Source organism: Fringilla coelebs, assembly GCF_963513975.1.
Source record: "Fringilla coelebs genome assembly, chromosome: 5".
Classification (NCBI taxonomy): Eukaryota; Metazoa; Chordata; class Aves; order Passeriformes; family Fringillidae; genus Fringilla; species Fringilla coelebs.
Window position 1 is genome coordinate 1,764,254 of NC_140033.1, and position 25,540 is coordinate 1,789,793.

The following is a 25,540-nucleotide window of genomic DNA, read 5'->3' on the forward strand; positions in this document are numbered from 1 at the left end:
GAGCCAGCTACAGAATCACAGAATTACAGAATCACAAAGTTGGAAGAGATCTTCAGGATCATCGAGTCCAAGCTGTTCCCTGACACCTCAGGCAGAGCCTGGCAGGCAGTGCCACATCCAGGCTTGTTAAACACACCCAGGGATGGGGACTGCAGCCCCTCCCCTGCAGCCATTGCAGAACTTTATCCCCCTTGCTGGAAAAGCTTTTTCCTGCTCTCCAGCCTGAATTTCCCTGGGCACAGCTTGGGGCTGTGTGCTCTGGTTGTGTCAGTGCTGCTGGAGAAAGAGCCCGAGCCCAGCTGGGCACAGGCACCTTTCAGGAGCTGCAGGGAGGGCTGGGGGCAGCCCTGAGTCTCCTTTCTGCAGGCTGAGCACGCCCAGCTCCCTCAGGGCTCCTCTCAGGGTTTGTGTTCCCAGCCCCTCTCCAGCCTCGCTGGCCCCTCTGGCCGTGCTCGGTGTCCCAGAGCTGGGCACAGCCCTCGAGGTGTGACCCCAGCAGTGCCAGGGCAGGGCACAGGGCCCTCCCTGCTCCTGCTGTGTCCCTGACACGGGCCAGGTGCCACCGGCCTCCCTGGCCACCAGGGCACTCTGCTGGCTCCTGTCCTGCTGCCTGTGCACCTGCACCCCCAGGTCCCTCTGTGCCCGGGCACTGCCCAGCCACACCATCCCCAGGCTGTGGCACTGCAGGGGTTGTTGTGGCCAAAGAGCAGCGCTGGGCACTTGCACTGATCAAACCTCTCCTGCTGCACTCTGCCCATCCCTGCAAGCACTGCAGGTCTCTCTGCAGAGCCCTGCTACCCTCCAGCAGAGGGACACAGCTCCCAGCTCAGTGTCCCTGCAGATTTACTGGTGACAGACTCCATCCCCTCATCCATGTGGTCAGTAAAGCCTGGACAGAGCTGGGCCCAGCACAGAGCCCTGAGGGGCAGCACCGGTGCCTGGCCATGCCTTGCAGTCCCAGGCAAAACATGAAATTCAGAATTTTGGGGTGGGATTCCACACTGTCCTGTTCCCCATGGAGTTGGGGTGACAACTAGCTGCTTTTATTACTGCTCCACACTGGAGTTCAAAAAAGGTTTCAAAGGAGACTTCTACAAATTCTCCATCTCCAACCCAAATCCCTGACAGCTTTTTCTGATAGAGGGAGTTGTGGGGCTCCACATCAATCACCAACGTGCTTGGGAGGACTGGATCCCATCCCTGCTCCTCCTGGGAGCTTCGAATGCGTATTTATCCTGATGGCACAGCTCTGTGACTGGCAGGTGTCCCCAGAAATTCTCAGGGAGACACACATGAAAAAATTCCTTCCCCTCAGAGCCCACCCAATGCCACCCCATCCATGGCAGGGCCACCTCCCCCTGTCCCAGGCTGCTCCAGCCCCAGTGTCCAGCCTGGCCTGGGACACTGCAGGGATGCAGGGGCAGCCCCAGCAGCCCAGGCAGGAATTCCTCATTCCCACCCCAGTTCTCCCTTTCCAGGGAATTCCCTCCATTCCCAGCTCTCCCAGCCTGGCATTGGATCCATCCCCACCCTGACTCTGCTCTAGGAAGGAATTTTGGGATCCGGGGGCTTCACTGGCAATCTCAGCACTCCAGGAAGGGTCTCCCTTCCCTTTTCCATCCCCAACTTCCACAAAAATCCCATAAAAATCTGAGCCTCCTTGATCCCAGGATGGTTTGGGTGGGAAGGGACCTTCAATCCCATCCCGTTCCAATCCCACATCCCAGCCTGGCCTGGGACACTGCAGGGATGCAGGGGCAGCCCCAGCTGCTCTGGCAATCCCAGCCCAGCCAGGAATTCCTCATTGCCAAGATCCCATCCATGCCTGCCCTCTGGCAGTGGGAGCCATTCCCTGGCTGCTGTCCCTGCAGGCCTTGTCCCCAGTCCCTCTGCAGCTCTCCTGGAGCCCCTGGAATGTGCTGGAAGCTCTCCCTGGAGCCTTCTCCTCTCCAGGTGAGCACCCCCAGCTCTCCCAGCCTGGCTCCATGGACCTACTCCAGCAGCTCCACATTTTTCCCTACTGGACACAGAACCAGGTCCTGGCAGGACAAGGACACCAGGGCTGTCCCGAGGGTCCCTCAGCTCCCACCTGCAGCAGAGGCCTCTGCACCCCCAGCATCTTCATGGTGTCAGCGTTGGCCAGGATCTTCAGGGGATCCGAGGCCTTGGTGACGCCCTCGATCTCCTTGTTGATCTCGGCCAGGACCTGGCTGAGGAAGATGTTCTTGATGTACATGGTGAGGAACTCCCTCAGGGGACACTGCTTGGCTGGGCCCAGCTCCATGGCCAGCTCGATCTCCTGGATAAACCTGGGACACACAGAGGGCAAGGGGGAATTGGAATTAAATAAAATAAATTGGAATTAAATAAAATAAATTGCAATTAAATCCCGATCATCCTTTAGATTCGTCGGCGTTGCCTTTGCCACTCCAACATTTCAGACACAAGAAGTGTGGGAATGACCATGGACTGTCCCAACTTGAGGAATGAAGAGGAGAAAAGGTCCACAGGGTAGTTGTAGAAGAAAAAACAAAAAAGATAAAATACAAACAATTGGTGAGATAAAGACTAAACTGCTGGAGAAGGACAGATAAAATGAGAGAAAATCCACATCCCAGGCACAACTCCTGTTTGTGACAAAAAAATTGGCTTTTCCATGTGGGACATGCTGAGAAGATGTCCTTATAAAAAAAAATTGGCTTTTCCATTTGGGACATGCTGAGAAGATGTCCTTATAAAAAAAATTGGCTTTTCCATGTGGGACATTGTGGGGAGATATCCTCACTAAAAATTTTGGCTTTTCCATGTGGGACATTGTGGGGAGATATCCTTATAGAAAAATTCGGCTTTTTCATTTGGGATGTGCTGGGAAGATATCCTTGTAAAAAATTTGGCTTTTTCATGTAGGAGATTGTAGGGAGATATCCTTATGGAAAAAAATGGCTTTTCCATTTGGGACATGATGGGATGATATCCTTGTAAAAAAATTTGGCTTTTCCATTTGGGACACACTGGGAAGATATCCTTGTAAAAAAATTTGGCTTTTCCGTTTGGGACATGCTGGGAAGATATCCTTATAAAAATATTTGGCTTTTCCATTTGGGACATGCTGGGAAGATATCCTTATAAAAATATTTGGCTTTTCCATTTGGGACACACTGGGAAGATATCCTTATAAAAATATTTGGCTTTTCCATTTGGGACACACTGGGAAGATGTCCTTATAAAAATATTTGGCTTTTCCATTTGGGACATGCTGGGAAGAGTCTTTATAGAAAAATTTGCCTTTTCCATGTAGGATGTTGTGGGAAGATGTCCTTACAGAAAAATGTGGCTTTTCCATTTAGGACAGGCTGGGAAGATGTCCTTATAAGAATGAAATCACCATTTAAAAGCCAAGATGCCACCAATCCCTTTAAAAATCCAAGCTTCCTTCTGGGCATGGTCACTTGATTCCCACAGGTGGGTTCCCCCACCTCTAAACTGAACAACAGAATATTCCAGCTCAAAATCCAGCAAAAAAACCCTGGAAAAAAAAGCAATTTCTATGCATGATGCCATTATCCTCCTGCATTATGGATGCCTGTGTTATGGTGTATTTTTATCACCCTTTATTGTTCCATCCCAGGATCTCATTCCTGAGCACACAGAGCAGCAGGATGACTCTGGGAATATTTTAGCACCAAATGTTTGCCATCTCCTGCAAACTCTCTTTATTTCTGTGCTGCCATCTGGTTTACCACGGAGGAGTTTATTCCAGAAATTACCTCGTCATGTCTTTAACCACATCTGAGGCAGTGGAATTGGTATTCCTTTCAAAACAATTAGGGATTGAGTTTCAGGAGCCAGAATGGATTGAGATTTGGCGTCCTGAGCTGTGCTGAGGAGGGTTGAGGTTGGATATTAGGAATAATTTATGCACTGAGAAGTGGTCAGGAAGCAGAGCAGGGAAGTGTGGGGTCACCATCGCTGACAAAGAACACTTAGGACATGGTTTGGTGGTGAACAATGGTTGGATTTGATGATCTTAGAGGTCTTTTTCCAACCTCAAGGATTCCATGATTTTATTCCTTGCCACTGACCCTATTCCCAAGCCCTTCAACGAGATCTGCTTAATTATCCATAATTTTCTACCTCCACGTTCCTCACTCCAGAGGAGGTGCTTCCCATCCCAGCACTGCCTGAGGAGCCAATTCCCATGGATGATTTCTTTCCAATCTGAGCTCTTTTCTCCCCAAATCCTCTCCCTGTTGGCCCCATGGGTCTGGAGTGACACCTTTGGACAAGGCAGCTCCCGTGGGGGGATCCCTTTGGAGCTCAGTTGGAAGTCTGGCTCTCCAAAGGGAGAGAGATGCTGCAGGGAGGGAATCCCAGAGGCAGGCAGCTTCATTCCCTGGATTTCACAGGGTGAGAACGGGAATCAGCTCTGTAAAACAGGGAAACAGTGGAGTTTTCTGGGAGGAGAGCAGAGACTCCACGGAGCTGATCCCAGAAATATCAGAGCTGATGTCACCAGCTCTGAGTGACACCACTCATGTGCTCAAGGGGACATTGCCAGGGTTGATGGGACTGTGTTGAACTCATTTTCTGTGTCCTTTCATGGCTGTCAGTAAATCTCTGACTCTTCCTTCATAAGTTTCTTTACAGAGCACGAAACTCCCCCAAAATGTGAATTTTACTATTAAACCCCATTCAGGTGGGAAGGAGCTCATAAGCTCAAACTGGGAACGAGCATCATCCAGCAAAATGACAGGAACAACTTTTAAAATCCAGAAAATGCCCAAAAAATGACTTAACCAAGTAAAAAAAAAACCTTTTAGAAGGAGAATGACCAAATGGTGCAAACCACCAGAGCTCAGATGTGCTGACCCACAGCAGGAGTGGCATCTCCTCACCCCACAACATCCTGAGGCTGCTCCCCAGCGTCTCCTGCACCACACACTAAAGAGCAGCACTGGAAAATGCTGTCACCAAGAATTTGTGCTTCCCAGTGCCTGGCATTAATCCCCAATCCAGTTCCTTCCTAGAGATCTGTGCCTTCATCTCCAGAAAACTCCTCCTTGATGCGTCCTATTAAATTTTAATGTCTTGGCACGGACGAGACAAGAGTTCACCTAATGCTGGTCAGGATCAAACCATATCCCTGTTTTCCTTGATAGGAACCATAAAATAATCAGGGATTACGAGGGAGCTGCCAGACAGCACTGACTGAGGGGGAATTTGTGAGTGCTCAGCATCACTTGTGATAAAGAACAAATGATCAGGAGCTTAGGAGGCAGATTTCGACTCGACAGCAGCAGGAAGTTATTAAAAATGAAACCGTGCAGGGCACAGAGAACTGGAGGAAAAGGATGGGAGACCTTCAGCTGGGATGCTCAAGGATAGTTGGATGAAATGATTGTGGGAATGGAAACCAGTGAAGTCCTCATTTAATCCCAAAGATCTCAGCCGAGGGAAATGGCAGCAGAGAAAAGGTAAAGGCATTGCATTTCTTTCAAGGGGTCCAAATAAGCCAAATTTGGGGTTATTTTCCATGCCCGTTATCCAACAGTTCCTCTTGCTGAGAAATGTGGAGATAGAAATTCCCAGCCAAAGGAAATCTCACCAGAATTCAACCAGAATTTCTCCTCCTTCTCAGAAAAACACCAAGTATCTCAGATATGTTTCTCTAAAAAGCCAGGTTGGCAATAAAAGATCAGCCAAAGTACAAGAAACTGAAAATGAGTGTTTGAAATGGGAAATGTTGGGTGGCATGAAGGAGCCAGCAGATATTCCCTATTTTCTGCCTGGCAGACACAGGCACACGCTGTGCTATTTATTTATTTCAATTCCAAATGCTGCTGGCTGCCTTATTCCAACAGAATTCAGTCTCTATAAAGAACAAGAAAGTGTTTAACAGCATGGAAAAAAATACATCCTAAGAGTCCTCTCCAAAAACATTGTGTTACTCATCCAAGCCATCCATGGAACTTTTAGATGTCAAAAATAAAAAGGTAATTTGACCCACAGCTATCCCAGAAATCAATTATTTATCCCAGAATGGTCAGGCTTGGAAGAGACCTCAAGGATTTTATTCCAGCCCTGCCATGGCAGGGCCACCTCCCCCTGTCCCAGGCTGCTCCAGCCCCAGTGTCCAGCCTGGCCTGGGACACTGCAGGGATGCAGGGGCAGCCCCAGCTGCTCTGGCAATCCCAGCCCAGGCAGGAATTCCCAATTCCCAAGATCCCATCCATGCCTGCCCTCTGGCAGTGGGAGCCATTCCCTGGGTGCTGTCCCTGCAGGCCTTGTCCCCAGTCCCTCTGCAGCTCTCCTGGAGCCCCTGCAGGCCCTGGAATGTGCTGGAAGCTCTCCCTGGAGCCTTCTCCTCTCCAGGTGAGCACCCCCAGCTCACCCCGGCTGATTTCAGAACCATCAATTGTGTCCCACCTTCAAAATATAAAAATTCAAATTGAGGGGTGTCACCAAATGTTGGATCATGGTCACTTGTAGATATTCCTGGGAATTGCCTGAAATCCTAAAAAAAGGCTCCTAGGGATGTCCCTGCTCTGAAGGACAATTTTAGGAGATGTCACAGTCAGGATGGAGTTCCTCAACAGAGCAGCCAAGGGAAAAAAAAAAAAAATAGAAATTTGCACCTTATCCTGAATTCAGAACCTGCATTTTTAAAATGATGTGATGCACAATTTTCAACTTGTTTTATCCTCCTATAAAAGCATTTGAGGTGATTTGTGGCTGCAATTAAGCATTCCCCTTAGACAGAAAAGCACTTTCAGGGAAATGAAGTAGCTTTTGGTAAATGACAGTCATTTGGATTAAAAAAGAGAAAAAAGGAAAGCGCCTCATTTCAGGAAATTTAATTCATTCTAACTCACAACTTAATTGGCTGTGAGCACTGTCTTACCTAAGCTGGAAGTGTGGGATAAAAAGCATAAAACCTAAAAAAGCTGCGTGGATTGATTTAGAAACCTACAAATCCTGCCTTCCCAAGGCTTTCTTCTGACTCCTCGTTCTCAGATGTCTTCTGAAAGATCTTTAAAAGAAACAGAAGGCACTGGAAGTGCAGAGCATCAATGCCTTAATGATGATGGTAATAATATCTGAAATCCTCTCCTCAAACAAATGAATGACAGGAAAAAATATCAAATATTCCAGAACCTTATTAAGACGGTTTTTTCTGACGTTCGGCCCAAATTTACATTTCATTTTTGTGTGATCCTGAATTGTTCTCTGCCTTAGTCAGGAAGCATCTGAGTACCTGGGATGAACCTTTTGGGGAGCTTCCACAGAGCAAGGAAATATTAAAGAAACATCAGAAATCCCTTGAGCTGGATCCCAGTTGATGACAGAACGGAAAATTCCATAATGGTTTTCCAGATTGAAGGAAATTAGGGATGATGTACCCAGGACTGTGAGTTCTGGAAAGTTTGAGGGCACATTAACCCAAGACAGGAACCTGGAAGGTGCCACATTGTCTGTGACACACTCAGGAAGCCACCTCACCTGAACAGTGGCAATTCTGGGAGAGGGTCAATGGAATCATGGAAAGAACTGGGTTGGAAAGGACCTGGAAGATTCTCATTCCACCCCATCCATGGCAGGGCCACCTCCCCCTGTCCCAGGTGCTCCAGCCCCAGTGTCCAGCCTGGCCTGGGACACTGCAGGGATGCAGGGGCAGCCCCAGCTGCTCTGGCAATCCCTTCCCAGTCTCCCTTTCCAGGGAATTCCCTCCATTCCCAGCTCTCCCAGCCTGGCATTGGATCCATTCCCACCCTGACTCTGCTCTAGGAAGGAATTTTGGGATCTGGGGCTTCACTGGCAATCTCAGCACTCCAGGAAGGGTCTCCCTTCCCTTTTCCATCCCCACCTTCCATAAAAATCCCTGGGGATGGATTCTGAGCCTCCTTGATCCCAGGATGGTTTGGGTGGGAAGGGACCTTCAATCCCATCCCGTTCCAATCCTACATCCCAGCCTGGCCTGGGACACTGCAGGGATGCAGGGGCAGCCCCAGCTGCTCTGGCAATCCCAGCCCAGGCAGGAATTCCTCATTGCCAAGATCCCATCCATGGCTGCCCTCTGGCAGTGGGAGCCATTCCCTGGGTGCTGTCCCTGCAGGCCTTGTCCCCAGTCCCTCTGCAGCTCTCCTGGAGCCCCTGCAGGCCCTGGAAGGGCAAAGTGAGGCCTGGAGATGCTTCCAGAACAAAAGATCCTGATCATTACACAAGTGCTGAACACAATAAATTCAATTAAATTCAAATAATCCACGGCAGCACATGGACCGTGGATCATTGCCACTGGAGACCAATCAATCAGATCCTAAAGTAACAAAAATCTCATTATTTTGCCTAAAAACTTCACTGCAGGGAATTATTTTGGTCCATGATCAGCCTCCCCAGCATTTATGTTTCACACTTTGCTGATAAACATCGTGGTTGTGCGAGGGAAAAGAGCTGATTTTGTACAAAGTCACCCCAAAGAGAGGAAAAAAGGTTTAAGATCCTTTCTAGGTGACCCCAAAATGTGATTAAAATTAAAATTATCACCAAAAGAAGTGAACACAGCTCTGGGAGACTCAAAGGAGGTTTTGATACTTTAAGTGTGTTTTAAATAATAGCAAAACCAGACCAAAAAACCACCAAATACCAGACAAAAAGCATGAATATTCTGCTATTTTATAATAGTAAATAGCCTAGAAAACATCCAGGAAGGTGACAACCAGAGGAATGACTGCTGCTAACAGCAAACATGACATCTGGGGTGTTTTTCTCTAAATTATTAATTAATAAATAATTACAACTACCTGGCAGCACCAGCCAGAGTTGCTTCCATAACCCCAAGCTGAGTTTAATGGGTTATTTTGGATAAATCACCAAATTCAGTCCTTCCCCTGTACAAACACAAACTCCCAAACCATAAAAAGGCTCAACTACTCGAGATAATTCTTCTGGTTACTGTAAAAAGGTTCTGTGTCCCCACAGAGCTGAGAGCTTTAGTGCTGGAAGATGAAAGAGCCCAGGACTTCTCTTTTTTAACAGCAGCTAAAAAAATACAAGATTTAAAGAATCGATTTCTGTGTTGTGGTTGCTCAGCCATGAGATTGAGGTAAGAAATGCCTCCTTCCCCTGCAGGTGTGACAGAAAAATCAGTGTTTCATTGTCTCTGAGGTCCTGCAAACACCCACAAATGCTCTGGGAAAAAAAAAAAATTAAATTAAAATTTACCTCTCGACTGCTGCTAAAAATATTGTTTCTTTAATGCTCAGCTGCCACCTGAAGGACACAAATTTCTGATGTAACGGGGCTCTCTCAAGGTGCAATTTCTCCTGATGTCTCCAGAGGGGAATATTGGCTTGTGTTTGTGGCCAGGAGATGTCGAGGCAGAATTAACCAGATCTGCAGAAATGTTCACCTCGTGCCCTGCAGCTCAGATTCCTCCCTCATCCTTCCCAAACATCCCAAGCCCCCACCCAGTGGGAGTTTCTGGTGTGGTTGGAGGGATGCTCAGACCTCTCCATCCTCTCATCCCCTGTGAGGGCAGGAGGGAAATTCAGGAACCAGCAGCAATCCCATGGTTTGCCAACTCTCAGGTGGGGCTTTCCCAAAGTGGGGGAAATCTGAACGAGGAGCAGCCAGGAGTTTGGGGACCCTCTTGGGAAAAAGGAACTCCAAAAGGAGCAAAATGGTAAAACTGGGAGGTGTCACTGCTGTGAAGGGTAACAGCATCACAGCCCTGGGCAATGGGAAAAAACACTGGGAAAAAAATATTGTGTGGGACAAGGGAATGGGGCTGCTGCACTGAAGGAATGGCTTAATGGCTTTGAGCTGACAGTAAGTGGGAGATTGGGAAGGAATTCCTGGCTGGGAGGGTGGGGAGGGGCTGGGATGTGATTCCCAGAGAAGCTGGGGCTGCCCCTGGATCCCTGGAGCGTCCAAGGCCAGGCTGGAGCAGCCTGGGACAGTGGGAGGAGTCCCTGCCCATGGCAGGGGTGGCACTTGGGATGAGCTCACTTAGGATGAGCTTTAAGGTCCCTCCATCCCAAACCATTTTGGGACTGCTGTTGGCTTTCACCCCCCTACAGCACATGGCCCCAGCTGGCTCCACATCTTTGCAGAGGTTTTTGATCAAAGCTGATAAAACTCAAGTTTTGTTTGGACCCTAAAGACTCTGGGAGCCAAACCCCCGTTCCTGGTGAGCAGGGACAGCACAGGGGGTGACGCTGGCTCCCTCCAGGAGCTGCATTCCAGCAGAGCTCTGGGTGTCTGTGCTGAAATCCCCCAGTGTGGAACAGCTGGGGCTGTGTGTTCTGTCCCCATCTGTCAGAGCTGGGGCAGTTCTCTCTGTCCATGGGGCAGTTTTCTCTCTCTCTCCCACAGCCCATCCTCCCTCCAGCAGATCTCTGCTGTCCATGGCCACTGAGTGTCCCTGCAGGGCTGATCCAATTCCACCATCCCATGGGGAGATGCTGCGCCCAGGGCAGGAGCCAAGCATTCCTACCTGGATCCAATCTGCCCTGGAACAGCACAGCAGCCTTTGCCCCCTGCATTCCCAGAGGAGCAGCTTTCTCCTGCCCTGCATTCCCAGAGGGAGAGCAGGCCCATCTCCAGCAGCCCTGCAGCTGCAGAGGAAAACTCCCCCCTTGTGCAGGATCCTGCTGCAGCAGAGCCACAGCTGGCACTGCAGGAGGGCTGAGCCCCCCTGGGATGGGGCTGTGCCCCCACCCTGGCACACAGGGGACAGGGACTGCTCTGCTCACTCTGACACTGGGCTGGTTTCTTCTTTGTACTATTGCATTTGTATTTCTAATTTTCCTAGTAAAGTGTTATTCCTGCTCCCATATCTTTGCCTGAGAGCCCCTTCCTTTCAAAATTATAACAATTCACAGGGAGGGGTTTACATTTTCCATTCAGGGCAGGCTCCTGCCCTCCTTAGCAGACACCTGTATTTTCAAACCAAGCCCCTGACCCACATGGAGCCTCTGGAGAGGCTTTGACCCTGCTCACCCCCTGAGGACACCACGAGGCCTCTGGAGAACAAACAGGGAGCAGCTTTACTCCCTCTGTGCTGCTTTTCCTCCCCCAAAGCAGCTGCAGGTTCTTTACAAGGTGAACCTGGAAGCAGGAAACCTGTGAGAGAATGGTTTTGTCTCTTCCTCATTTATGAGGACCTTTTGGGGGGTGTTCAGGTACACAGAGCCTCAGTTTCCCCATGAATGAATGTTTGTAAAGCCAAAGATGTCTCAAACTGCAGGGGCAGATGGGATTATTACCAAAAAACCCAACTCTGCACATCCAGGGATTAGGGAAATGTAAAAGTGCTTTTCCAGGGACTGGAGAGCAGAGCTGGGATGTCCAGCACAGCACAGCACAGCACAGCACCTGGCTTCACCTTCAGCTTCAAACCCAGCTTTGATAAGCTCCTACTTCATCCTTTGTCACCAATAAAATAAATTAATAATTGATATATCTTTACTTTATACAGACCTGAACAAACCCAGCTCCTATTCCAGCCACCTCTTTGCTTCTCTGTACCAAATTTCTCCTCTCCCACCCTTGAATCCCTAAATTTCCAGCCCAAAACCAGACTGAGGTGGAGCCAAGTTGCCTGCAAGTGACAAGATTGCTCTGAGATGGAGACGATAACCCAAAATGACCGCTGGACTAAATCACCCTCCCTTGAGCCATTTGTAATTTAGATCCAATCCAACAGAAGAGAAATGCCCAAGTACTCCATCAATCCCTCTCTCTGAAGGTCTGTGATGTCCTTGTTTTATGTGAACCCAGGGCATGAAGCCAAACCTGGGGGATTCCACCATTTCTCCCTTTTTAAAGTTGTACAAAAGCAAAGTCAAGGCTTTATTCCCCACAACAGGTAACAACATTTCTCCACTGCTTCGCTCATGCAGGATAGGAAATTCACCCAGCCCTGCTTTAAAAGCACTGTAATTTTAAACAATCCTGACAATTCCACAGGAATTCCTGCCCATCACACAGAAATGCTGTCAGGCAGCATTAAATGTGTGTAAAACACTGGGGTATCACAGCAATAATTATGTTAACACAGCCACCATATAATGTCACCCTATTAACCAAGTGAAACATGAAGTTCTCTAACTCTGGCTTTTCCTATTATTAAATCCCATTTCCTTTAATGTCCCATTACATTCAGTTTGTTGACCACCACTGGAATGTAATGATACCCCCCACAACTTCACATTTTCTCCTGAGCACAACAGCTCTGTAAAAATTAACTTGTTATTCCCATTATTTTATTTTTTTTCTCAATAGGATCTGGCGGCTCATCCTTTGTGCTCCAACCCCCCCAGCTCTCAATCTGGCCCCTTTTAAAAAGCAACATATGCTGAGGATAAATCTTTCAAATGGCTCTGTTAATAGAGGAGCTGCAGTGACAGCTTTACAAATGGGCAAACTGGGGGTTATTCCATTGTTTTATTCTGGTTGGGAATGGGAATGCAGGCATGGCTTTGGAAGAACAAATGGGACCAGCCAGAGGTTTCAGAGCCCCTGGATTTGGTGAGGCAGATTCTGTGAGCCTACAAGAGCCAGGTCAGACCAGACTGGCTGCACCATCAGACAGCAGAGAGCCCCAGCACTGTCTGTGCCTGTGACTCCAGTTAGTCCTGCCTGCCTCCTGCTGACATTCCAGAAAATCAATGCCCAATCCCTCATTAGCATCCCACTGACTCTCAGCTGGGGAGTGGGGACAGCCAGGTAAATCCTAAAGACACACCAGGGCAAAGGAAAATCCAGATTAAGGTCACAACTCCAGAGCCCAGCTGGAGACAGGGCTGGAGTGCCTTGGTGGAGCTCCAGGGGGACTTGGGACAGGCTGAGGTGTCCTGTTAGGGACACATGGAGAAAAGGGCCAGTAGAACATTCCATAACCTGTGTCCATGGAAGAATTTGGAGAAACAGAGTTGTATGGACAAGCCTGTGGAATTCCCAGACTGTTCCATTTAACAGCTGGAAATAAGATACCATCCCTTCAGAAATCTCTGGCAGAGCATGAAATCCCTCTGTCCCAGTCAACATCAAGTTCATTCTTTCATCAGATAACCTTTTTTTCATGTTTTAGTTGTGCACCCAAAACTGTTGGTGTGGCCCTGAAACACATGGGATGGAGTGGAAGAACAGAGATCCCAAATGATTTCCATACCTCACTGCCTGCCTTGAGAATCTGGACAGGACAACCACAGAATCATCCAGGTTGGAAAAGTTCTCCAAGATCATCGAGCCCAACCATTCCCAGCCCTGCCAAGGCCACCACTGACCATGTCCCCAAGTGCCACATCCACAGGGCAGGGATGGGGACTCCAGCCCTGCCAGGACAGCTGTGCCAGGGCTGGACAACCCCTTTGGGAAGGAATTGTCCCAAAATCCCCCCTGAGGCTGCCCTTGCCCAGCCTGAGGCCGTTCCCTCTGTTTCTGTCCCTGTTCCCTGGAGCACAGCCTGACCCCCCGGCTGTCCCCTCCTGGCAGGGACTTGTGCAGAGCCACAAGGGCCCCCTGAGCCTCCTTTGCTCCAGGCTCAGCCCCTGCCCAGCTCCCCCAGCCCCTCCTGGTTCCCCAGACCCTTCCCAGCTCCCTCAGCCTCTCCAGACCCTTCCCAGCTCTGTTCCCTTCTCTGGACACGCTCCAGCCCCTCCAGGTCTCTCCTGCCCAGAGCTGTCCCCAGGATCCCAGGGTGTCCCTCAGGGGACAGTCCCAGCCCTGTGGCTGTGCCCACACTGGGGCTGGCACAGCCCAGGTGCCATCGTTCTCTTGCCCACCTGGGCACAGGAGTTTGGTTTTAGCCACACTCAATCCCATGGAAATGATGACAGAAGAGCAGGGACACCCCAAATCTCTCCAGGACACCCAGGTAAGGAATCCCACACCCAGTGGATCAATGGGAGCACCAACCCTGGGCACACAACACCACAGAGGAGTAAAACCAGGTTTTCCAGAGCAGCTGAGGTTGGATGGAATCCCCTGGATGCCTGGGAGTGTCCAAGGCCAGGCTGGACATTGGGGCTGGGAGCAGCCTGGCACGCTGGAAGGTGTCCCAGCCCATGGCAGGGGGGGATGGGATGAATTTTAAGGTCCCTTCCCACCCAAACAATTCTGTGGTGCTCATTTCCAGGTGTTTGCACAGCAACACAAAGATCCTGTTTCTAAAGAGCTGCCAGGGAAACAATTCTGCACTTTTGAGGTCGAGATCACAAATCCAGCCAGGTGACTTTAACCTGCTCACAGCTCCAAGCTAATCACTTTCATGAGTTAATTGGCTGAAAAGCTGAGCTCAGAGGGGACACACCAATATTGCCATTTAGGAAGGCAAGGATCAAAGACTCAGCTGAGAGCTTCAGGCTCTCCTCATTCATAAATTCACACCTTGGCCACATAGCCAGAGTTTGCAGCTCTGGCTCAAAATGCTCAAAAACATGAATAGAGGTTTCCCACAGAAAGGAATTTATGGCCAGGAAACACCACCAGGATTCCATTGCTCCTCTGGAGAGCTCTGTGGGCTCCTTTCCCAAGGAGGGCTCTTTGCAGGATGTGTTTGGGGAAAACAGAATCAGCTTCCAGAGGAAACAAGAGATGAGCACCTGGGATCTGGGACTGCCTTGGATCATCCAGCTCGTTTGGCATGCGGGGTCTGGGCCAGGCTAATGAGGAGCACGGATTTGCAACAGCCCTGTGCTCCTGGAGGAAGCAAATTTGGACAAATTGGATGCTGTGCCTCCATTAAGGATCCCATTCCTCTTCTCCAAAGAGGGAAGGCATTTGCTCCAATGGCCTCAACACCAGCAGTTACATTATTCCAAATCAAACTAATTTCATTAATTCCCATTTGTGGCTGACATTTTATTTTTTTCCCCAACTCCTGATCCTCAAACCTGGAATGAGGAATTCCTGACAGCTGCTGTCTCCTGCCCAGACACTTGGCTCCTGCCCACAGAGTGATCCTTACAAATCACACTTAATTCATTACCTAATAAAGCTGCTGCAAACAAGAGCACAAACACATCCAGGGCTGTTATTGCCAGTGGGAAAACGATTTCCTGCCCCTGGGAAATGTCACTGGATGTTCATGTGTGTGTCAGGTTGATTATCCCATAATTACAGTGCACAGCTGACACGTGGCACACCAGGAGCAGATTTGGTTCTTTCAACAGGGAATTGTGGAAAATGGGGCTGGAAGGACAGAGCAAGGCACACTCTGGCTCTTAATTACAGATTATCAGATCAGGGGGTGGTGTTTTGGTGTGACAAGAAATTATCTTTACACACAGACCCAGAGCAGACCCGAGTGCAGGGTATTGACCAGGAATATTCCTCTCAAATCCAGCTGGAAGAGGCTGCTCAGGCATTTGTGAGGTTGCAAAGAATTCCCATCCCATACTGAGAGGTGCCAAGTGGTGACCCTGCCATTGTCCTCATCCTCTCCCTGCCACAAATCAGTGCTTGGAAAGGGACAGGTCCCGTCCTTTTCCACGTTAAGGTCACATGGACAGCACTTCCCTGCATCTGGGAACTCTTCATGGGATGGTTTGGATTGGAAGGGATCTGGAAAATCACCCAGTTCCACCCTATCCATGGGCAGGGACACTTTCCACCATCCCAGGCTGCTCCAAGTCCTTGTCCAACCATTCCCTGGACATTGCAGGGATGCAGGGGCAGCCCCAGCTGCTCTGGCAATCCCAGCCCAGGCAGGAATTCCTCATTGCCAAGATCCCATCCATGGCTGCCCTCTGGCAGTGGGAGCCATTCCCTGGGTGCTATCCCTGCAGGCCTTGTCCCCAGTCCCTCTGCAGCTCTCCTGGAGTCCCTGCAGGCCCTGGAATGTGCTGGAAGCTCTCCCTGGAGCCTTCTCCTCTCCAGGGGAGCACCCCCAGCTCTCCCAGCCTGGCATTGGATCCATCTTCTCTCCAAGACATTCATGGCCCCAGGGGCTTCCCTTGGAATCTCAGGAAACCATGAAGGGTCTCCATTCCCTTCTCCTCTCTTTTCTCTCCCCATTTTCCATGAAAATCCCTGGGGATGGATTCTGAGTGTCCCAAATCCCAGAGTCCCAGAGCAGTTTGGGTGGGAAGGGAGCTCAAAGCTCATTCCAGGGACACCTCCCCTATCCCAGGGTGCTCCAATCCTTCCTGGGACACTGCAGGGATGCAGGGGCAGCCCCAGCTGCTCTGGCAATCCCAGCCCAGGCAGGAATTCCTCATTGCCAAGATCCCATCCATGGCTGCCCTCTGGCAGTGGGAGCCATTCCCTGGGTGCTGTCCCTGCAGGCCTTGTCCCCAGTCCCTCTGCAGCTCTCCTGGAGCCCCTGCAGGCCTCCCATCTTTACACACTGGAAAAGGAACCCTGCAGTGACACGTGTCCATAATCACACATCAAGGCTGGGGAATCTCCCATTCCTGACAGGATTGACACTAATTAAGGAAAGGAACAGATGGGCTGATTTAGCAGGATTTCATCCCCACCCTGCCCTGCCAGGCAGCAGCACTCCTGCTGGGATGGGATCTGTGGGATGGGATGGGATGGGATGGGATGGGATGGGATGGGATGGGATGGGATGGGATGGGATGGGATGGGATGGGATGGGATGGGATGGGGTGGGATGGGGTGGGATGGGATAGGGGGGTTCACACTCAGAACTTCAGGATTTTCCAAAGGGACACTCCAGAGGCACAGTGCCAGGAAGTCATTAGCCTAATTAACTCTCCACTGTCAATCAAAGACAGTTCCTAATCCGGTTACAATCCCACAAGCACTGGGTCAGTCAGAGCTCGTGGTTCTCCAGTGCTTTTCCAATAAATGTGGCAAACCCCCACCTTTATTGGGTTCCAAGGATTTCTCAGCACCGAGGGTGGGTGGGAGTTCCTGCAGTCTGAGTTCAGAACTCTCCCTGCAAATAAAGCCCCATGTTTGTGTTCCTATTCCTTCAGGGCATGACACAGCCCCAAGCTTGGGAAGCTGGAAGAGTGGGAATAAACCCTGGGAACCACCAAGACATTCAGCAGCAACCTGAGAAAACATGAGTGGCTTTTTCTGCTATAAACCCTGCCTTTGTGGCCACCTGCACTGTAAATTGTGCTCAGTTTCCTTACACTCTCTCCTTACAACTCCCAATTCTTTTCAATTACCAAAAAGAGGGGGAAAAAATATGTGCACAATGTAGCAATGCAGCTTCATAGATGTGATGGATGTTGCAGCAGTTTTAGTTTGGATTTCTTCCATGAATTTTTATTGACCTGCACTGTAAAAACTGCACCAGGAATCCTAATACTTGTCCTAACTCATCCAGCCCTGTGTGAATCATTTTAGTCCTCTGCATATTTCATCTTTTTCCTCTAACTAATAGTGCTTGAATGCTGTGAATAATTTATTATTCAGCCAAATTTATCATCATGCTGATTCTTTTTCTTGTAAAGAAATACATTTTCAGAATACATTGATTTTAGCTGGAAGTGTTCCAGGTCGGACAGGGCTTGGAGCAACCTGGGATAGTGGAAGGAGCCTCTCTCCATGGAATTTGGTGATTTTCAAATTCCTTTATTTTAATGGGATTTTCCAGCCTTCAGCTGATGGATTTAAACCTCTGTGCTGTCATTTAATGACAGAATTTAGGGGAGAGAGCTGAGCACAGATGGAATCCCAACCTCTGCCACATTCCTCAGGCAGAGGAGAGCAGGAAGAGGAATCCAGGAGCTTTGTTCTCCTTGGATTTTTCCCCTTTGAAATCAGCATGCAGCACTCAGCCCCTATGAAATAACACCTGAAAAAACTCCTCTCAGTTCCTCCCTCTCTTTATTTATTTCCACCCCCATCCCCTTATCAATGAAATCATAATTGCACTGATAGCAGCACAGCAGCAGCAGATGGGCCCGTGGAAAATGTTAAATAAACCCCAGATTCTGCCAATTCCAGGAATTCAATGCTTTATAAATATTTCTTTCCCTATCACAAACGTGCATTATTTGAGATAGGCTCTACCTAAGTAGGTCCAGATCTCAGCTTATCTTTGAAAGCTGAGGGATTTGGGAGACGTGCACTTTGCAGGAGGAGGTTCTGAGGGGAGCAAAAAGTGGGAAGAAACGGGACAAAAAGTGAGGAAAAAGGAGAAGTGGCAGAATGACAATAGAACATTTCAGTGACTGTGGAGAAAATAAATAAAGGAGGAGGAGGAAAGGGCCTGGGGGAGAGACACCTCTGGCATTCCCAACAGATCCATCCAGGGGTCTCGGGGATCCCTGGATTTGTACCAAAACAGGGACAGGAGGAAGGAAAATCCCATAAATCACCAAAAAGTTCCAGGCAGCAGCGAGCACAGAGCAGAGTCCCCCAGCACTGTGGGAATGGAACAGTGGGGACATTCATGGGATGTGAGGTTGGAGCGATGGGATGGGGGTGAGGAGAGAGAATACAAAATACAGAATGCATAATTCCGTGGAGGAGCGGTGTGGGAAGCAGATTCCAAAAGTGATTAACAACATTCAGCAGAATTAGATGAAAACTGAGGATGTGCAGAGCTCAGGGATGCTCTGATTAAAAAATAACTGCAAAAGTTTAAGATCAAGTTAAAGAAATCAGCCTAAAATCTGAGACCTGGACCAGTGGGGGACCTAAGGAAAAAAAAAACCTGATTTTGATTGGAGGTTTTAATTAAATAGAAAAAACCCAAAATAGAAAAGAAAACCTTCTGTGTTTCTTTACCCATTTAATTCATCCCTGCTTTAGGATCAGGGTATGGAATATGGAAAAGCAATGGATTTATATCTCAACAGATGCTCTCAGCATTAAAAAGGCTCCACACCGGATCTCCATCCAAAAACATCCTCAGCACTCCTTGGATTTACAAAACCTCATGTTGACAGTAGAGCAGGGTCTGAATGAAGTCAAGAAAAATTAATTTAAAAATAATAATAATAATGATAATAATGCCCCTTGAACTTTAACCCTCCTGCTGTGCTCTCTTCTCACCTCCTTCGTTTGCCACGGCCTCAAAGAACTGAGCACCCAAAAATTAAATTATTGATAAAAAAGGCAAGGAAAGTCCTCCTCAGGAAAAACCAGAGAGGTTTCCTTCCATTCTTCCACCTGAACAGAAAGTGCTCACATGGTTAAAAAACTGAAACTCCACCAGAGCTTGGTCAGATTTCAAAGGCAGCGTGGGAAGGATGGAGAGAAGGATTGAGGAGAGACAACAGCCCCAGGCTGCTCCAAGGCCCGTCCAGCCTGGCCTGGAACATTCCATGGAGCTCCCCTCTGTCAGTCCTGAACCTCTCCAGACACAGGGAATTCCTCCAGATCCCAAAGAGGATTTCTGGAGGTTTTATGAAGGTCAAACCACCAAAGCAGGAGGAAAAACCAAGATCTTTGAACCTGTTCCTGACCTTTGGGGTGGTTCCACGTGACCTGCACAAACCCTCTGTGTAAAATTTGGACAAGAACTCCTTTCCAAAATATCTCATGGATTAATGATTAGTAGGAAAAATTATGAATGGATGAAAGCCAGACAAGGGTCCCACACAGCACAGATGCCCAAAATAAATTAAAAAAAAAAGGAAAAACAGAAATCTGGAAGATCCAGCAGTGCCAAGGCCACCGCTGGCCGTGTCCCCAAGTGCCACCCCCATGTGGCTTTGAAATCCCTCCCCACTGCCCTGGGCAGCTCCTTCCAGCCTCTTCCAACCCTTTCTGTGAAGAATCCAGCAAAAAAACAGACCTCCAATTTCTTGCTTTATCTCCCACTCTTTTATATTCCAAATAACCCCCCCAAGTGAGTGACGATGACAGAGTACAAGGGATGACAGCATGTTGAACAATGCCCAGAAAATCGATTTCCAACTGCTGGTTTTGTTATTTAGATTTAAGAAAAACACCCCTCACATAAAGGACTGTATGTCTGAGCTATTGAGAAGCCAGGGACAAAATGTAAAATTCAGCAGCATTGAGTAAACTATTACAAAATATCAATTTATAGACAAGTGCATTAAACATTTTGTATTCAAGCTTCTTGCTTGTACAGTAAAAGTGGGAACTGGGTATAAATTTCAAGCAGAAACTCACAGCCTGCAAAAACAAAAGTACAGTGCAACTTTGGAATGGAAATTTCAACTCCAAGGGTAATTTCCCATTGCTGACGCTCACTGGTGCATGAATTATCCTCTCAGAGATGCATAAATAGGATTTGTTTGATTATTTTATCAGCCCTCCATTTTATCAAATCTTCTGGAGCAGTGGGAGACATCCCAGGGATATTTGGAGATTCCTTGTTTGAAGACACAGCGAGGGTAAAATTGCATCATTCCTATGGAGGAGCAGGGCCTGACCATGAAATCAAAATTAATGCCACAACAATCCCTGAAGCAGCCAGGAAAGGGGAAAATTAGAAGGAAAATATCGCCAGCATTTTATTTAAATGAACTTTGAAAAAGTCTGACATGGCAGGAGCAATATTAGAGCCTAGTAAGGGATTGGATGGAGAAATTACAGCGAGATTTGATGTAAAAAGACCCAAAGTTTGTCACCATCACTGCTCTGGAGTGACAATTCCAAGTGACCCTGAGCTGCAGGACACTTGCCAAGAGTCCTGGTGTTCAAGAGTGTTGAGAAATGCAGCCAGGTGAATTTTCCTGCTCTAAAATTCCAGCTCACTCTGGATTCCCAACCAAACCAAGAACCTCCCCCACTCTGGGATTCCTCCACCTGAGCCTTGAGAGGCAACTGAGGGTGAGGATTCACAAATATTCTGAGTTGGAAGGGATTCAGGAGGATCATCAAGTCCAACTTTTAAATAAAGGGCCCAAAAGAACTCTCTGAACACCCTGATGGTGCCTCCAGAACATCACCTGGAGGTGACAACTTTGTCCCACCAAACCTCAAGGACAGCAAAAACCAGACAAAGAACTTGGCAAACCAGGATTTGACACAAACCAAGAGAAAGCCCCTAAATTATGAAATCAAACTTCACTTCAAAGGACTTCCAAGTGCAGTGTGGGGCCGAGCAAAGGGCCAATACATCCAAAAATAGGTGGCCAATGTGGAAATTCTGCCTTGTGGGGAGGCAAAATTCAGGAAAATTTGGAAATTCTGCCTTGAGGGGAGGCAAAATTCAGGAAAATTTGGAAATTCTGCCTTGAGGGGAGGCAAAATTCAGGAAAATTCTTCTCCTGGCACAGGGTGCCCAGAGAAGCTGCTCCTGGATCCCTGGAAGTGTCCAAGGAAAGGCTGGACAGGGCTTGGAGCAGCCTGGATGGTGAAAGGTGTCCCTGCCCATGGTTTGGGTTGGAACTGGATGGGATTTAAGGTCCCTTCATCTCATTCTGTCATTTATTGAGATAAAAATGAAGCAGGAGGAGAACTTGGTTCTTCGTTGCAGCTGCTCTGAAGCCAATTTTCCTGAAACACCAGAGTGAGCAGCACCAGGAACTGCTGGGAATCAGGATTTCCAGAATTCCATAAAAGCTTGAACGAGTGACAACAGGATGACCTCCCTCCTGGAGCCCCATTTCCCAAACAATGGGATAATGATGCCCCAGTGCTGGAGAGGACAGGAGCACCACTGCCAAAGTCGTGTGGGATTGAACATCTCCCAGTTTTTATAGGGAATCCTGAGAAGAAATCCTTGAGAAAAGCTGGAGATGGGAGAAATTCAGAAATATCCCAGGAAATCAAATCCCTCTCACCACGCCCAGCCCAGCAGGAATTCCAGCCCTGCCCACCATGTGTGAAAGGCTCTGTTCAGTGTCAAATATTTGGATATTCCCAGTGAATCCTGGCAAACCACCCCGGTTAGGGGAGGAGGGGGGAGGCAGCTCTGGTGTCCCTCACGTTTCCAGCCTGGCTGAGGCTGACAGCCCATGATTGCTGCAGACAGCCCCTAATTAGCTGTCATTAGCAAACACATGTCAGGGCCTGGCCGGTGCTGGATCTGCTCATTTTCCTCCAGAATACTAAAAACCGCCTTGAGAGGAGCTGGTGAGGGAATTTTGTTGTCTTATTAAACATTCCCTACCTCCCCAATTCCTAAACCCTCCTGTTTGGAATCAGTGATGGATTAAAAGTGTTTCCTTTCTTCCTCCTTGCTGCAGGCAGCCCTAAGGAGAAGGATTAGAACCAAACACAGGGAAAAGTGGGAGCTCTGCAGAGCCAGGGGGTGACAAATGAAACAATTCCATCCAAACACCCCCACTGACCGTGGAGCTGAGCTTTCTGCACAGTCAGACCCTAGTTCTGTCTCATTGTCATTAATTAGAGCAGGTTTAAATGAACCCAGCTCTGTTTCTGCCAGCACAAGGGGGAGCAAGGCAGAGGAGCTGGATGGAAACCTCCTCCTGGAATTCCTGCTGACAGCGACCCCTTGGCTGCACAAAGTCACCCAAGGGAAGACAAATTTATGGATTCAGGTATCAGTTTGAGGGGGTCAAAGAGAATTCTTCCCTGTGAGGGTGAGGAACCTTGGGAGAGAATTCCCAGAGCAGCTGGGGCTGCCCCTGGATCCCTGGAATGTCCAAGGGCAGCTTGGAGCAGCCTGGGGCAGTGGGAGGTGTCCCTGCCATGGCAGGGGGTGGAACAGGAGGAATTAAAGGTCCCTTCCCACCCAAACCATTCCATGATTCTTTGATAGCTGTTTTAACCCTTCATTCACTGCAGATGCTTGTGATGCTCATGGGAAGTTCTGACCTTGTTGCCAACTGCTCTGGAATTCCTTCCAGAATTGGAACACGTGATTGGAATCAATCACTGCCTCCTGAGGGTACCATCAGCAAGATTCCACCAAAGAAATCCCCATTTAACTTTCCCTTCATGCTTATACAGTGAAATATTCTCACCCCCTTCTCCAGGTGGACAACAGAAGTGCAAAGGGACTGAGGAGGCCACCTGATATTTTTCACAAAAAAAAAATGCATCGAGGTGAGGCAGAGTCCTCAGTGAACAATGATGGTTTTGGGAATTTTGGGAACTGGCTCACATCCCTGAGGTGCTCCTCGTGTGGGAAGGATTCCTGAAACAGTGATTCCCACTAATGGGCATTTCCAGCAGTTCTCATTAACCTCATTATTGATTCCTCCACTCCTCTGTATTTTCTCCTCTGATTCTTCAGTGTCCTTTATGTTTTTTTCCCCCTGTGATTTTTCAATCACAATATCCACCAGTGCCCTGTGCCATCGCTCTGTATGGAGGAGTAAATCCCTCATTCCTGTGAAATGCCCATTTCCCAGCACATTTTCCATGGTGATTATGAACAGACAAGGTGCATTTGGAGCATTTGCTCAGCAAAGCATTTCAGGCCATTCTGTGGAAGCATTTTGCAGTTCTTGCTGCTTTCACTCCTCTATTCCCAAGGTAACTCTGTCACAGGGCAGAATTCAAACCACAGGTGAAAAATTGCCACCACTGGATGCACATAACCACGAGCCAAGCTCTGGATTTGTCTTTTTAAACAAAACCTCTCTGCTGATTTTGTGGCAGAGTTGAAAATAACTGCAATTAGTGAATGTTTAATAGATTGGCTCCTGTGTGAATTACAGAGGACTCCAGGAGAGTTTGCATTTCCTGCCCAGTTTTATTTCAGAGTTTAGAAGGGTTTTTTAGGTTCCACACACTCATTAATATTCTGCTCCTCTGCTGATAAAGTTCCCATTCAATGCCACATTTCTTGAAAAATGCAAAGAAACATCTCCAGCCTTCCTGGGATGAGGACAAATCCTCCCTATCTCCCTCCATAATCCTGGCCATGTTTATATTTTCCTTCAGGAGAATTATTTCCCCCACCTGCTCCTCCTGTAGGAATTGCTTCCTCCTTTTCCTGCTGTCCTGTTATTCCCAACTAAAACACATTGATCCACGGTGGTTCCCCCAAATACCAAACACATTTTACAGAATTGATCAGCAACTCAAATTTTAAGCAACAACCTGCAGAAATCAAAGCCCCAAAGACTTCCCAGACAGAGAGACACAACCCAGAAGGGTGGGGATGTGTGGATGAACACCAACCCTGCTGATAAATAACAATACTTGGTTACTAACTCCCTTCTGGAATGTTATTAAGGGTTTTTATGGCATCACTTTCCTTTCTGTTTTAGGAACTGAACAGAAATTCTCCCCTGAAATGGGCACAGCATTAAAACCCCAACAGGGCTCTGGCTGTGTAATGTGTTTATAGCTCTCTGCATTTTAAAAAAATTAATTAAAAGCTTGGTAAAAGGTCAGAAGTTGCACAGGGTTACATTTTTCAAGCATGAGAAAGCAGTTTCTTTCCAAAGCCTGAAGACAGACGTACTTTTTCTTTGTCAGACAGAAAAAGGTCTTGGAGGGTGATAAATAGCAGAGCTGTCCAATTTTGTAATCCAGTCAGAAAAAATAGACATCTTTGTGCCGAGGTACAAATCAAACCAGCTTTTTCTTTCTTTGCTTAATCACCAATTAAAAATACAATATATTATGTGAACTTTCAGGTAATCTAAATTGAATTTCATTCACATTAAAGAATGCAACCTCTCATTTGACAAAAATGGAGCAACTATTCTTTTGGAGAGCCCACGGAATCAGTCATTTAGCTGAACTGGAAAGTGTGTGGCTTCTCAGAAAAGAATTACACTGCTGATTGTGTTAAGCAAATAATAATTAACACAAGTACATACAGCTCTAATTAGCGAGGAACTTAATTAAACAAATACACCAGCACAGCAAAATGCATAACAAAGGAATTGTGCAGCGCCTTGCCAACGTGCCTTTTGTTTTTACATAGGATAAAACAATTTGGGGTAGAGGAGAGCAGAAATCAGGCTCTGCCCAGCCCCTCTGAAACACACACAGGGACCCCAGGAGAGGAGGTGGAATTCCCTGCACTGCCTGGAATTCCCTGCATTGCCCCATCCCTGTCTGGTTCCTGTGATGTGGAAGAGCTGAGCACAAAAACTCTGAACACCTCTGGGCTTCAGGGTTATGAAGGAAAATTCCTGATTCCCTCAATTAAAACAATATAAAAGTTCAGTTTGTCATCTCTAACCCTTTCTCTTGTCCTGGAAAATGCACCCTGAAATTGAGGCATGGAGTTAGGGAAGAGCTGAAGTTGGAGGATAATCCGAGATTGTCCAAGGCTGAGTCCAGGTGGGTTTTGGGGATCCCCTGCCCTCACAGGAAAACCAGATTTCCTGATGTTCACAGCATGCCAGCATGGAAAAGACCCCAGTGGGATCATCTGGTCCCACTCCCTGCCCCAGCAGGGCCATGCCAGAGCCCTGGCACAGAACTGCATCCAGACACCTCTGGAATATCCCCAGGAAGGAGATCCCAGCCCCTCTGGGCACAATCAACCCCAGAGCTCTGTCACTGCACAGGGAAGAAGATTTCCCTCCTGTCCAGGTGGAATTCCCTCATGTTGAAGTGGAAAGTCCAGACTCCAGTCCCTGATTTCAGGCCTGTGGTATTGAGCATGGAAAACTTGGATTTTCCTGGCATTTTCCCTCTGACAGTCAGTAAGCCTGGAAAGTTTGCATGAAGAAGGATTCTCCCATCCTCCTTCCAGCACAGC

The 25,540-nt window shown here is 48.2% G+C and overlaps 1 protein-coding gene across 2 annotated transcripts in view; it reads right to left on the reverse strand.

Moving 5' to 3' along the window:
* The window catches only part of EXOC4 (exocyst complex component 4), a 354,271-nt gene that overhangs the window by 85,589 nt on the left and 243,142 nt on the right, over window positions 1–25,540 (reverse strand). For both annotated transcript variants that reach the window (XM_084205380.1, XM_084205381.1), the window contains exon 11: window positions 2,090–2,309. In XM_084205380.1, coding sequence (XP_084061506.1) covers window positions 2,090–2,309 — 220 coding nt within the window. The remainder of the gene's footprint in view (window positions 1–2,089; window positions 2,310–25,540) is intronic.